The sequence below is a fragment of the Jaculus jaculus genome, chromosome 1 (assembly GCF_020740685.1).
Source record: "Jaculus jaculus isolate mJacJac1 chromosome 1, mJacJac1.mat.Y.cur, whole genome shotgun sequence".
Classification (NCBI taxonomy): domain Eukaryota; kingdom Metazoa; phylum Chordata; class Mammalia; order Rodentia; family Dipodidae; genus Jaculus; species Jaculus jaculus.
The window spans coordinates 38,973,804-38,986,886 of record NC_059102.1 but is presented as its reverse complement, the minus strand read 5'-3'; the positions used below and the strand labels follow the sequence as shown (position 1 = coordinate 38,986,886).

Sequence of the window (13,083 nt, the reverse complement as noted above, 5' to 3'; positions counted from 1 at the left end):
CTAAGCCGCCACCTCTCTGCCTAGTCTACCCCCTACTCCTGAGCAATTTACAGGTGCGTGAAGTGCTGGTTTTATCTTCTGGAAGCCATAGAAACAGTTCTTAAACACTGCTGCTGCCAGAGCTGGGCTGAACACTGGCCGAGTCAGTCAATATACACTGACAGAGTCCTGCCAAGATGCATAACAAGGGCACAAATGCTCAGGGCAAAGGAATGCAGGAAGAAAAGAACCATCTGCAATTCTATAAACGGAACTAATTTCATTTTATGCGTTCCCTCCCAGCTCTTTTTTTCTCTTCCTTCTTTTCTTCTCCCCCCTTTCTTTTCTCTTTTTTGAGATAGGAGCCTACCTACTACGTAGTCCAGGCTGACCTTGACTTCACCATTCTTCCCAGTGCCGAGATTACAGGCACATACCACCAGGCCTGGCATTCTTGTGTACATTACTTGTATATCATTAAAATAATTATTCCGTATATTATCAAATAAGAAATTACAGTGCCATAATTATTAGCTACTTGCTATCCTGTCCCATGGGCATGACATAATTTAATCAGTCATTCATCTGACTTTTTCATATCTAATTCTGAGTGCATGTTGAAACCGAGCTTTCTAGCCTACCGCAGATTAAAGGTGGCAAAATGCAGGATTCTGGCAGTGAGGAATGACAGGGAGGACCCTTTCTGATGATATCTAGGACTTGGTAGGCATTTGTTGATTGACAGATGGATGATGCTACAGTTTGGATCTTGAACGTCTTCCAGAGACCCACGTGTTTAAGGGTCTGGTTTCTAGCCCTGAACACTGGTGAGCACTGGCGGGACCTTTAGAACGTGGGGTCTGGTGAAAGGAAGTGAGATCAGGGAGGGATGTCCTTGGCGAGGGTATTGGAACCCTAGCCTCTCCTCTTTCTTCTTCACTCCCAGCTTGGAAGTGAGCACTTTGCTCTGACATAGGCTCCAGCCACGATGTACTTACTACCCGACCACAGACCCAAAAGCAACCAGCTGACCAAACTTGGGATGAAATCTCTGTAATTGTGAGGCAGAATAAGCTTTTCTTCTTAAGGTGACTGTCTTGGATATTTTGTTATAGTAAGAGGAAACTGGCTGATACTGACAATCTTTACATACTGGTTTATTTCTTATACATCGAATCTGGCCTCAGGCCTGATGTTACTGCTCTCCTAAGGATAGCTGTGGGCTCTAACTTTGTCTTTGCAGTTTTAGTTTTTTGTTTGTTTAATGCATACATTGTTTGTCCACTTCCCATTTGAAAATCGAAGCCTCTAGATTTTGAGTTGAAGATAAGACTAAAAAGTGCTCCACATACACCAGGCATGGTGGCGCATGCCTTTAATTCCAGCACTCGGGCGGCAGAGGTAGGAGGATCACTTTGAGTTCAAGGCCACCCTGAAAGTACATAGTGAGTTCTAGGTCAGCCTGGGCTAGAACGAGGCCCGACCTCAAACAATAAAAAGTGCTCAATGCAGGTATAGTTGCACAGCCCAGCTACTCAGAAAGCTGAGGCAAGAGGGTCACAAGTTCGAGACCTGCCTGGGGTACAGAATGAGTTCGAGGCCAGCATGGGCAATTTAGACTCTGACTCAAATAGTAAGCTTAGCATACACAAAGCCCTAGGTTCAATCTCTAGTGCTCCCCCTCAAATAAAATAGAAGAGAAGGAGAAGGAGAGAGAACATGAAATGGCATGTTATGCAGTTCTTATGAGGAAGGACGGGAGCAGCCAGCTGCACAGGGGTGTTCTAAGGAGGGTCCAGAAGTGGGAAAGGGGGAGTGGACCAAGTGTTTGAGAGGACTGGCCTGCAGGGAGAGGCCAAAGCAAATAACAGACACTCAGTTATAACCCAGAGTTCTGCAAAGGAGGCCGAGTCCCAGGGGGACAGCAGCTCCGGCTCCCAATGCAGATGAGCACCAGTGCCCTCTGGAGAGCAGCGCCTCCCTTCCAAGGCCCTCAGAGTTCCCAAATATTAGTGTCAGCCTGGCTGCGGCGATGGTTCAGCGGTTAGACGTGCTTGTTTGCAAAGCCTGCAGCCCAGGTTTGAATCCCCAGGACCCAAATAAAGCCAGATGCACAAAGTGGCGCATTGTGTCTGGAGTTTGTTGGCAGTGGCCAGGGGCTCTAGTGTGCCCATTCTCTCTCTCTCTCTCTCTCTCTCTCTCTCTCTCTCTCACAAATAAACAAATATAAAAATTAAAAACAATTATCAACCCAGACAGAAACGACCCCTCCCCTTGCCTGTGCCTTCAGCAGGAACAATAAACAACAACACTGCCCTGTTGTCCGAGCCACCATCCCCAGTCAGTCTCCCTTGCCCCTCCTAGCCTCTCCACTGGCTTCCTAGTTTTCTACAGCTTGTTTCATCACAACTCTCTTCTGTGTGAAATGAAGCTCAATCACCTTAGCCCAGCGCACAGGCCTTCGCAATGGAGTTCCAATGCTTCTTGCTAGGCTCAGCTGCCCCCACCTCACAGGGCTCTCCACCAAACACCCTGGAATTAAAGGAGGGACACTAACATCCCTGGGCGCGTGTTTACTTTTTTGCCCGCATGCCTCTTGGCTGCTGGCTCTTCCTGGGTGTCCCTAGGTGCCCCTTCAGTGACAACATAGACGCTTCCACTGGGTGGAGCCCCTGATTCCCCAGTCACTGCTTCCTTCCAAGCGTCTTGATAGTGAACTATTCAGCACTTGACTCACTCTGCTTCCCCAGGACATATTTTATTACAGAAAATAGAGAAAAGAATAAACAGTGAGCCAGACAGGCACACACCTATAATCTCTGTGCTTGGGAGGCAAAGGCAGAAGAATCAAGAGTTCAAGACCACTTTGGTTATATAGCAAGTTCAAGGCCAGTCTGGGTTTTTTATTTCAAAAACAAACAACTAATAGTGAGCTTTGAAATCAGACACATCTGTTTAAACCCTGTTTTGCTCATTTCCTAGCTCTGTGACCTAAGGAGCTGCTTAATTTTTCAAAATCTAGGACTATAAAGTGGAAATAATAAATCGTACCACCTAGGACAGGACCCCTTCCCCATCTCACTTGCATGGCAGACATCACGAATCAATCGCTGCACATCTCATACTGAGTCCAGACCAGCACTGAATCTTTGTGTTCAAGGCAATTTCTGCCAATCACATGGAGATGGTGTAAACACAAACAGCATCTGACTCAAGCGTGGCATGTAGTTTACTTCCCCAAGTCTAAAACTGTCAGTTTTACCACTTTGGGAGGGGTAGGAAAACAGTACTATAGGAAATATACACATCATTTTAAGATATGACTTCACAGATAAAAATGCGGAGACAGGCTGGAAAGATGGCTCAGCAGTTAAGGTGCTTGCATGCAAAACCAAATGACCTGGGTTTGATTCCCCAGTACCCACATAAGGCAGACGCACACAGTGGTGCATGTGTCTGGACTTCATTTGCAGAGGCTAGAGGCCCTGGCATGCCCATTCTCTCTCTCCTCTCTGTCTCTCTCTGCTTTGAAAAGTAAAAATAACAAAGTATTAAAATGTGGGAAAGGCGAGTGTCAGAATGGGGAAAACCTAGGGAGATGGTTGAGTGAGTGAACTTCAAGGGAGATACAGAGACCCCAAAGGCTCTCTGATCTGGGCATGCCTGTCCACTAAGGTCCTGAATGCGGAGTGGGCTTAGGGGCGGGGTGGAGAGCCCACAGGCTCCCAGCCACAGCCATGTGGCCTCCATCCATGTATGCTGCATTGGCTAAGAGTGCCAAGACATGCCCGGTGAGGCGTCTCTTCTGTATCCATCCCAACTTCCAGAGCGAGGACAGCTCGGACGCAGCCCCATGCCCCGCTATCTCATCACGGTTTCATATGCTATTATCCATAAAATATGAACTATCATTGTCACCTTCAAAGCACAACTCAGTAATGTTGATTATGTTCACTATCACCACTATTTCCAAAACTTTTTTTGGTTGTTTATTTTTACTTATTTGAGAGTGACAGAGAGAGAAAGAGAGAGAGAGAGAGAGAGAGAGAGAGAGAGAGAGAGAGAATGGACGTGCCAGGGCCTCCAGCCATGGCAAACGAACTCCAGATGCGTGCTCCCCCTTGTACATCTGGCTAACGTGGGTCCTGGGGAATCAAGCCTCGAACCAGGGTCCGCAGGCAAGCACTTAATTGCTAAGCCATCTCTCCAGCCCTATTTCCAAAACTTTATCACCCCAAAAAGAACCTCTTTACTCATTAGATATTAACCCCTCTCCCCAACTCCCACCACGTTGCTTTGCACCTAGAACCCATCATCTATTTTCTAAGAATTTGACTGAGTCTCTCGGATCAGTGGGATCATATTGTGCTTCTCTTTTGCGTAGACCCACTCCCTCCGTGTGTTTTCAGCGTTGTCCATGCTGTGATATGAATGAGAACTCCATTGTCCTTAGGAGCACAGACAGCCTCTCTCCCCATCTGTGTGTGAACATGGCTTGTTCACCTTGGGGCTTTGTGATCGTGCTGGAGTGGTCACTGGTATGTAAGAGGGTGTCAGAGTTTCTGCAGTCAGCTCTTCAGAGTCTACACCTAGGAGAGGCACGTGTCACATGGACTAAACATGGTACTTTGCTTAGCTGGGTGAGGAGTCAGGCCTATTGCACTTAAAGCATTGTCGTGGCACTCCAGCTAAATTCTCCATCAGTAAGCCACTTGGGTGGTAGGAAATTTCTGGAGCTTCTCCCCATGTGGGATGTGAGGTGCAACCTGAGGGCATGGGTACTGAGGGCAGGAACTGCCGGGCAGCCACAGACAAGCCTCCCCCTTTCCCTGGACCTAGTTCCTCGTGTGCCACCCAGCAGTCAGCTAGCGCTCACCACCGCCTTGGTCGAAGCTGACCGAGAACTGCCCTCGCTCCCCCGCCGTTCTTGTGGCTGGTGAACCATCAAGTGTGTACGAGGCCGAGAGAGCGCATGGAGAACTTTGCAAGCTAAATGTCAGGATTAGGGCAAATGTTCTGACACTTTGGGGAGCTGGGGCTCCTCCAGGCCCCAAATTCCACTTAAACGCAAAGAGGCCCCAAGAACTTGGCTGGAGTTACTCACAGGTGAGACAGAGACGTCACATCTGCAAAGATGCCCTCCTGGAGCGTGGAGATGTCATTGCCATGCAGAGACCTGAGGAGAGAAGAGACTGCAGATGCCTGGTCCAGGGGTAGGATCGGAGGGTCACCCTGGCCCCCTGCTGAGAGGGGACATGCTGTGGGTGTGTGTTAGTGAGGAGATGGTCCCCAGCCAAGGTACCCTGCCCTTCCTGTCCCAGGGAAAGAAGAAAGCCTTTACTATTCAGGTGGACTGCCCTGTCCTTTAGTCCTTCCAGAGGATTCTGGTCTTGCCATCTAAATAACTTGAGCTCTGAGTTTACATCATAACAAGATATGTGTATGGAGTATGCTGTCCTTCTTAGCCAAGAGTCTCGGGCAAAGGAGGCTTCTTGGTAAGGAAGTTAACACAGCCAGCCATAGCTTAGAGCCTAAGGATGTAACCTTGACCCTGGTAGGGGCAGGAGCTATCATTACAAACATAATGGATGGCTTTGGTCAAAACTTTCACTGTTTGCAGAAATCTGAACTGTCAATGGAAGAAAGAGATACCACCAGTGAAGATACTCAGCACAAATGAAACAACGGGTGTAGTAGTGGCATGTCTGTCATGGTGGAAACCAACTGCCTTCCAATTGTACTGGAGGCCCGCTCCATGGGGGAAAACACATCCCTGATACAGAAAACTTAAAACAGGGGTAGTCATGAGCCCTAGGGGTATAACATCTGCTGATGTCTGGAAAAATGTACATACTATGCTTATCAAACTGCCCAGTAAGCACTTCTCTTAATATTGATACCCTTATATTAATGCTACTCTCACTTTGGTTAGAGAATCTTCTCTTTTCAGATGGTAGTGACTTTGGGATGGCTCAGAAGGTATCATAGTGCTGGAAAGAAGTTACTGGAGTACTGAGTAACATCTCGATCACATCTTCCAAGGCTCAGGGTCTAATGCGGAAGAGGTGGTGGAAAGAACGTAAGAGCCAAAGGAAGGGTAGGACTCCATACAACATGCTCCCTCCAGACATAAAATGGCCTGGATATCCATGACCTCATAGTGCCTGACACTACCTACACAAGACCATCATAAGAGGAAGAAAAGATCATGACCTCAACATAAAAGAGAGACTGATTGAGATGGGGAGGGGATATGATGGAGAATGGGATTTCAAAGGGGAAAGTGGGGGGGGGGGGAGGGAGGGTATTACCATGGGATACTTTCTATAATCATGGAAAATGTTAATAAAAATTGAGAAAAAAATTTTTTAAACCTATGAAAAAGAAGAAATCTGAACTGTTTCTATGGGTTCTCAAACATTTTCAACCTGAAGAGAAGCCTCACATGGGAATACAGTATTTCCTTACCTTAGCCACCCCTCCTCTGCCACAAACTAGATCTGAGGTGACAGGCACCCTCTTTTTTCCAATCACTTCCCATTCATGATGTGGTATCTGTAAGGGGCTCCAATCACTGGACACTGTGTTGACCCCATTGGCACCCTAGACCCAGGAACATTTCTGCCCATGGTGGGATAGATTTCCTAGAAAAATTGTGAGGATACTTACAGCAGACGCAGGGAACGGAGCCCTTGGAAGGCCAGAGGAGGGATGCACTGGAGAGCGTTGTAGCTCAGGATCCTGTGGGATGGAAGGAAGAAGCTATGGCAGAGGAAGGGCTCTTCCCACCCCATCCTACAGGTGAGCAAACAGAGGCTGTGCATCATGAAAGAACTCCCAGGATCACATTATTAAATTATTGAGTCAGATTGGCACTAGAGGGGCTGGAGAGATGGCTTGGTGGCTAAGCACTTGCCTGTAAAGCCTAAGGACCCCGGTTCAAGGCTCGATTCCACAGGACCCACATAAGCCAGATGCACAAGGGGGCATACGTGTCTGGAGTTTGCAGTGGCTGGAGGCCCTGGCATGCCCATCCTCTCTCTCTCTCTCTCCCTGTTTCTCTCTCTGTCACTCTCAAATAAATAAATAAAAATAAAGAACAACAACAAAAGATTGGCACTAAAACTCTCACTTTCCACAGCCCACATATTAATCCTCTGCCTCAAAAATATTTCCAAATAAATGCACCCACTCGGGGCAGACAGGCAAGCAAGCACAGGAGGTGATTCTGTGACTGCCCCACACCAGAAGTATCCATCCAGCGATAGAAAGGAAGGGACGGCTGCTGTCACACCATGCAAGGAACAAAATAAGACTTCATTCAGTGATTGGTTTATGCAAGACACCGGAACATGCAAACTAGTCCTCCGTGACAGAATGCCAACGAGTGTTCGCCTCTGAGGTAGGAAGGGGGGGGGTCTTCTTTCTTTGATTGTGGTGATGGTGAAATTTTACCAAATTCTACACTTTTTTTTCCTCTTCTTAAATATTTTATTTATTTATTTGTGTGTGTGTGAGAGAGAGAGAGTACCATGAGTGCATTAGGACCTCTTACCACTACAAATAAACTCTAGACACATGTGCTACTTTTGTGTGTCTGGATTTACATGGGTACTGGAGAATCGAAGCCAGGCTGTCAGGCTTTACAAACAAGCACGTTTAACTACTGACTCATCTCTCCAGCCCAAATTCTACACGGGCTGGAGAGATGGCTTGGTGGGTAAGGCGCTTGCCTGCAAAGCCTAAGGACCCATGTTTGATCTCTCTCCAGATCCCACATAAACCAGATGCACAAAGGTGAGGCAAGTGCAAGGTTGCACATGCCCAATAGGTGGCACAAGCATCTGGAGTTTGATTGTAGTGGCCGAGGCCCTGGCACACCAATTCTCCCTCTATGTGTCTAACATAAAATAAAATTTTTTTAAAAAAACTTGTTTGTGGGCATGTGCCACCTTCTTTGAGACAGGGGCTCCTGCTGATTCAAATGAATTGCCAGATTACAAACAGACATCCAGTTAGCTGGCCAGTGAGCTTCATATTCCCCTGGCTCTGCCTCCCATTGCCAGAGGTGTGTTGGGATCACAGATGCATGGGCTGCAATGCATCCAGCTTTACATGGGTGCTAGAGAATTGAGATGGGGCTGGAAGGCTTTGCAAGCAAGTGCCTTTAACTGCTGAGTGATCTCCCCAGCTCCACTTTTTTTTTCTTTCGAGACAGGTTCCTGGTAAACAGTCCTGGCTTGCCTGGTAAGCACTAGCTCAGGCTGGTCTCAAAGTTATGGAAATCCACCTTCCTCAGCCTATCAAGTGCTGCAATTACAGAAGTATGCTGCCACTCCTGGATATCAAATTCTATGTGTGTGCGATTTTTTTTTTTTTTTTTTTTGAGGTAGGGTCTCACTCTAACCCAGGCTGACCTGGAATTCACTATGTAGTCTCAGGGTGGCCTCAAACTCAAGGTGATCCTCCTACCTCTGCCTCCCGAGTGTTGGGATTAAAGGCATGTGCCACCATGCTTGGCTGATGAAAATATTTTTTAAAAGATTGGACAATGGGGACTGGCTGACCAGTAGACCCTGGGGCAGATCAATGCCCTGATAGAGCCTTCCAGGCCAAAGTCCCCCTTCCACACCTTGAGGCTGTCTTGGCCAGGCCCTTTTCTGTGCATTGGCCCTCATGTTTGGCTGTGGTAGGATCTGGAGAGAGTCCCTCAGATTTTGGCATATAATATATAACTTGAGGCATCAGGGAAGGGAATGAGATGTGCTCTTAGGCACTAGACAGATATAAGGATGTTGGTTAATGCCTCTGACCAACAGCATAGGGTATAGTTACAGCCACTCTGAGATTTCTTAGGACATAACATGCTCGGAGGGTTTCTGCTTACAACAGTCCAAGCAGAACACAACCCCAGTGCGCATGGATAGCACAATGGATGAGGACAGGCTGAGGAGACGGCCCACTGTTTAAGCTGGAGTGCCGAGTTCAGTCCCCATGTAAAAGGCTGGAAGCTGTGGTGGGCTTCTGTAATCCTAGCACAGTGACGAGGAGATGGGAGACAGACAGAGAATTTTATTTTGTGGAAGCTCATGGCTCGCACAGCAAAAACCAAAACAAACAAACAAACAAACAAAAAACAGCAGAGTGGGAATCAAGAGCAAGAAATCTTGCCTTAGGTGAGGTGGAAAGGCGAGGACTGACTTGAAAGTTATCTTTTGGCTACATGTGCACACGCGCGCGCACACACACACACACACACACACACACACACACACACTAATTAAAGGGGCTTGCTTAAAAAGCTTGTCAGCCCAGGTTCAATCCCCCAGCACCCATGTGAAGCCAGATGCAAAGTGGGGCATATGTCTAGAGTTCATTTACAGCAGCAAGAGACCCTAGCATGCACATGCACACACTCACACACACACAAGCACACCAAATAAATAGATAACATTAAAAAATTTTTTTAATTAAAATAAGAAAAAAAACAGAAAGGATGAGGAAGGTATGCCATGTTCCTATAAAGGAACACTACATAGCAACAGACATCAGCAGACTTGCTGCACACACAGGAGCGGATCACACAGACAGCAATGTAAGCAAAAGAAGCCAGCTCGACGAGAGTTTATGCTGGAAGACTCCATTCATCCGATGCTTAAGATGAGAAGAATTAAGCCATGCTGCTTAGAAGGTACACTTAGGAAAAAGCGCATAGATGAAAGCCAAACCCTCCAGGAACTGCCTTGGGGTGGGCTTGAGTGGTAGGAGAAACAATGAGCAGGAAGGGACAAAGGGGCCTTTGGAGTGCAAACACTGTTCTATTTTTAAAAATCGTTTTGTTTTATTTATTTTAAAATATTTTTTGTTTATTTTATTTATTTATTGGGAACTACAGACAGAGAGAGGGAGACAGAGAGAGAGAGGGAGAGAATGGGCGTGCCAGGGCCTCCAGCCACTGCAAACAAACTCCAGACGCATGCGCCACCTTGTGCATCTGGCTTACGTGGGTCCTGGGGAATGTAATCTAGGTCCTTAGGCTTTGCAGGCAAGTGCCTTAACCGCTGAGCCATCTGCCCAGCCCCGCTGTTCTATTTTTGATTTGTGCGTCCATACAGGTGCTGGCTTTACGATGATTTGTTAAATGGCACGTTTCTAGTTTTTGCACTTTTCCACATATGTGTTGTATTTCCCAGTAAAATTGTTTTGTTTTGTTTTCCATGTGATTATAGCCAAGAGGATAAGAAGTAATAAACAGTGATTTTTTTTTTCAGTCCATCTTGGCCACTCTCTGGCAGTTGAGCCCGTCTGCGTGCAGCCTCTGAGAAGGATGGGTGGGGGGAGCTGTGCCCGGTATAGCCGGACACCATGACCCCAGTGTCCCACCCGGCCCTGCTGGGACTCACAATGTGGTCAGCTGGCTCATGTTGGTGAAGGAGGAATTGCTTAAGGAGCTGATCTTGTTGTTACTCAGGTCCCTGGAAGAAGTAAGAGCATCAGCACTTGGAAAGAAAGGTCTCAGTCCTGACTCAGCCCGCCTCCCTCCCTCCTGCAGGGAGAGCTGGTCCCCGCCCCTTTCCGCCACAGAAATGTGCCCTTAAAGGGCACGTGCCAGGGCTGGTGGCGCCCTCTCTCGCCAGCACTCCCTGTGGTTATAGCACTAGCCTCCTGATCCCCCCATGAGTCAGGGAGCAGCCCTATCTTACAAGCAAGAACCGAGGTTCCCAGTGGTTACCTCATCCAGCTAGCTGGAGGCAGACCAGACCTGACCTCCATCACTGTGGTTTCTGTTGTCACCATGTGTTAGATGCACAAGGCCACCCTTATTCCCCACCTACCCTGACTCTGTGTGTATGTGAGGGGGTCCCCTATGGTCCCTCCCTCCCTGGATTGCCTCCTCCCCTGGGGCTATGCTATCCAGTCCCTGGTAGACCCCAGGCCTTGGGGCACGAAAGTCCCACCCTTGCGCTCCTTTGCTCCACTCTGGGCATCCTTCATTGTGCCCCTGGCTCTCCTCCCTGTCTTGGGCTGATGGCACCACGCTTGCGACCACAACATGTCCTTCCTACAGAACTCTCTCCACCGGCGTCCCACAGACACTCAATAGAGCAAGTCTGGTGCATTCCACTCATCTGGTATCATGGCCTGTGTCTCCCCTCACCTTTCTCACCTGTCCCCTCCAAATTTCTGTCCATGTCAAGCCAACACCCACTGACATGTTTTTCAAGACCCTCCTCTTCCCAACACCATTCCTGGGTTCATGATGCCCCCCCCCCACACACACACTGAGCCTAACCCTCCTCTGTGCCTGCCTGCCTTAGGCCCCACTGCTCCCGACTAAAGGAGTTCTGTCCCTCTTCTTGTACTCTCTCTAGGTCGTGACTAACTAGAGAGAACTATGACCTTGAGGCCTTCATATCTGCCTGCTGCATGCAGCTCTTGGCTCTGAAATGTCATAAACCATACGCCTTGCCTTCTGCTCCTAGTGGACTTCCATTTGCTGCTAGAAACTGACTTCCTCCCTTGTGATGGGGAGGGGGAGGTGTTTCAGCCCTGCAGAGGCAGCGTAACAGAAACAGCTAGTGTGACATTCCTGATCTGAGCCCTCCTTCCCTCTTCCTATAGATCTGGGCCACGGGCCATGCTGTTAGACCACAGGAAGATTGGGGGTTGTAGTAGAATCTTTCTCTGGCACCAGCCACCAGAACCCCGCCCTACTGAAGCACTCAAAGTGCGCTGTCGAGGCCACTGAGCAAAGATGGATAAATTGCAGCTGCAAACTGCTGTGAGCCAGTGCTGCTCAAGGTAGCCAGGCCTTGAGCTGAAGGGTTCCAGCCCAATGCTGCAGTGCTTCCTTACAAGCCTTCCTCAGTGAAGGAGACAGTATGCTGAGTCTACGAACAGACTCCTTCCAAACAGACCTCAGGCCTGCTTTGACCCATGGGCCGCAGTGGCCAGAGCTCTGCTCCACACCGCAACTTCCTTGCTGTGCTCTCTGGACTTCTTTTTGGTAAAATCTGGCCAGTGAACAGGCAAAGACAATTGAAATGGATTACTAATTAGTCTGGGAAGCTAAGAGGAGTTGATTTTATAATCCTACGGTTTATTTTACATATTTCCACAGAATGGATAGTGGTAATAAATGTAGGAGTTAGTTTAAGAAAAAGTTACTATGTGATTTATTTTAGCTGTCTTGCTGGTTTGGGGACTAAGTTTGGACCAAGAGGCTTTCCATAACCCTCTGTTCTTCTCTGCCTCCTCTCCTTGCGAGGTCAACCCACATCAATAGTAATTATCAGCCTATGGAGAGGTTTGAGGTAATGATAACCCAGGAAGCTGAACCAACGATGCAATTCCCAAGTTTCACCACCAGGTGGCAAAGCAGCTTTGAGCACAGGTGCTCCAAGAAAAGGGGGGAAAATGAACAAACAGGATCTGCCCACAAGTGGGTTTTCCAGGGATTCCTAGAAGCTGGAGCCATGGTAATTGGATATCAGTGACCCTCTGTCCTCTGAGGCAGGCTTGGGATCCCAAAGGGTCTGGGGGTACTTACACAAGCTGCAAATACTTGAAGGTGGACAGCTGCCCTGGAACCAAGGTGAACTGGTTCCCATCCAGATAACTACAGAAAGAAAGAAAGAGAAGAAACCCACAGTGGCCTGAGTCCATCCCTGTTTACCACACGCATCCACATCCGCTCCTCATGAGCTCAGGCGCCAGATCAAGCCAATGAAGGTGGGCGCCATGATGCTCAGCGCTGGCGCCAGGGACGCGAGGGGCCAGGCCGCCTTTGCACTCTGCTAGTGACAGCAAAGGACCCAGGGCTTTTTGTGAGGCCACCAGGCGAAGACAGCAAGAGTTCCAAAGACCTGGCGCTAGTGGGCCAGCAGTGTCGCTAAGGGAATGTTCACTTTGGTTCTCTTCGTGCTGGCAGAGAAAAAAAAACTGGAAGCAAATATTGAACAAAAAGGGATTTGTTACCTAGACCATAATAGTTGACTCTGGCAAAGAACATAATGTCACTAGTACACACACATACACACACACATATACACTTGTACAAGTTCTCCTAACAGAGCAGAAAAAGTCGTGTTTATTCTTTTTGTT

The 13,083-nt window shown here is 48.1% G+C and overlaps 1 protein-coding gene across 1 annotated transcript in view; it reads right to left on the bottom strand.

The window, feature by feature from the left end:
* Positions 1-13,083, bottom strand: part of Slit1 (slit guidance ligand 1) — a 189,687-nt gene that overhangs the window by 26,032 nt on the left and 150,572 nt on the right. The window contains exons 22-25 of the mRNA XM_004669915.2: positions 12,530-12,598; positions 10,383-10,454; positions 6,649-6,720; positions 5,084-5,155 (exon numbers count right to left, since the gene is read on the bottom strand). Coding sequence (XP_004669972.2) covers positions 5,084-5,155; positions 6,649-6,720; positions 10,383-10,454; positions 12,530-12,598 — 285 coding nt within the window. The remainder of the gene's footprint in view (positions 1-5,083; positions 5,156-6,648; positions 6,721-10,382; positions 10,455-12,529; positions 12,599-13,083) is intronic.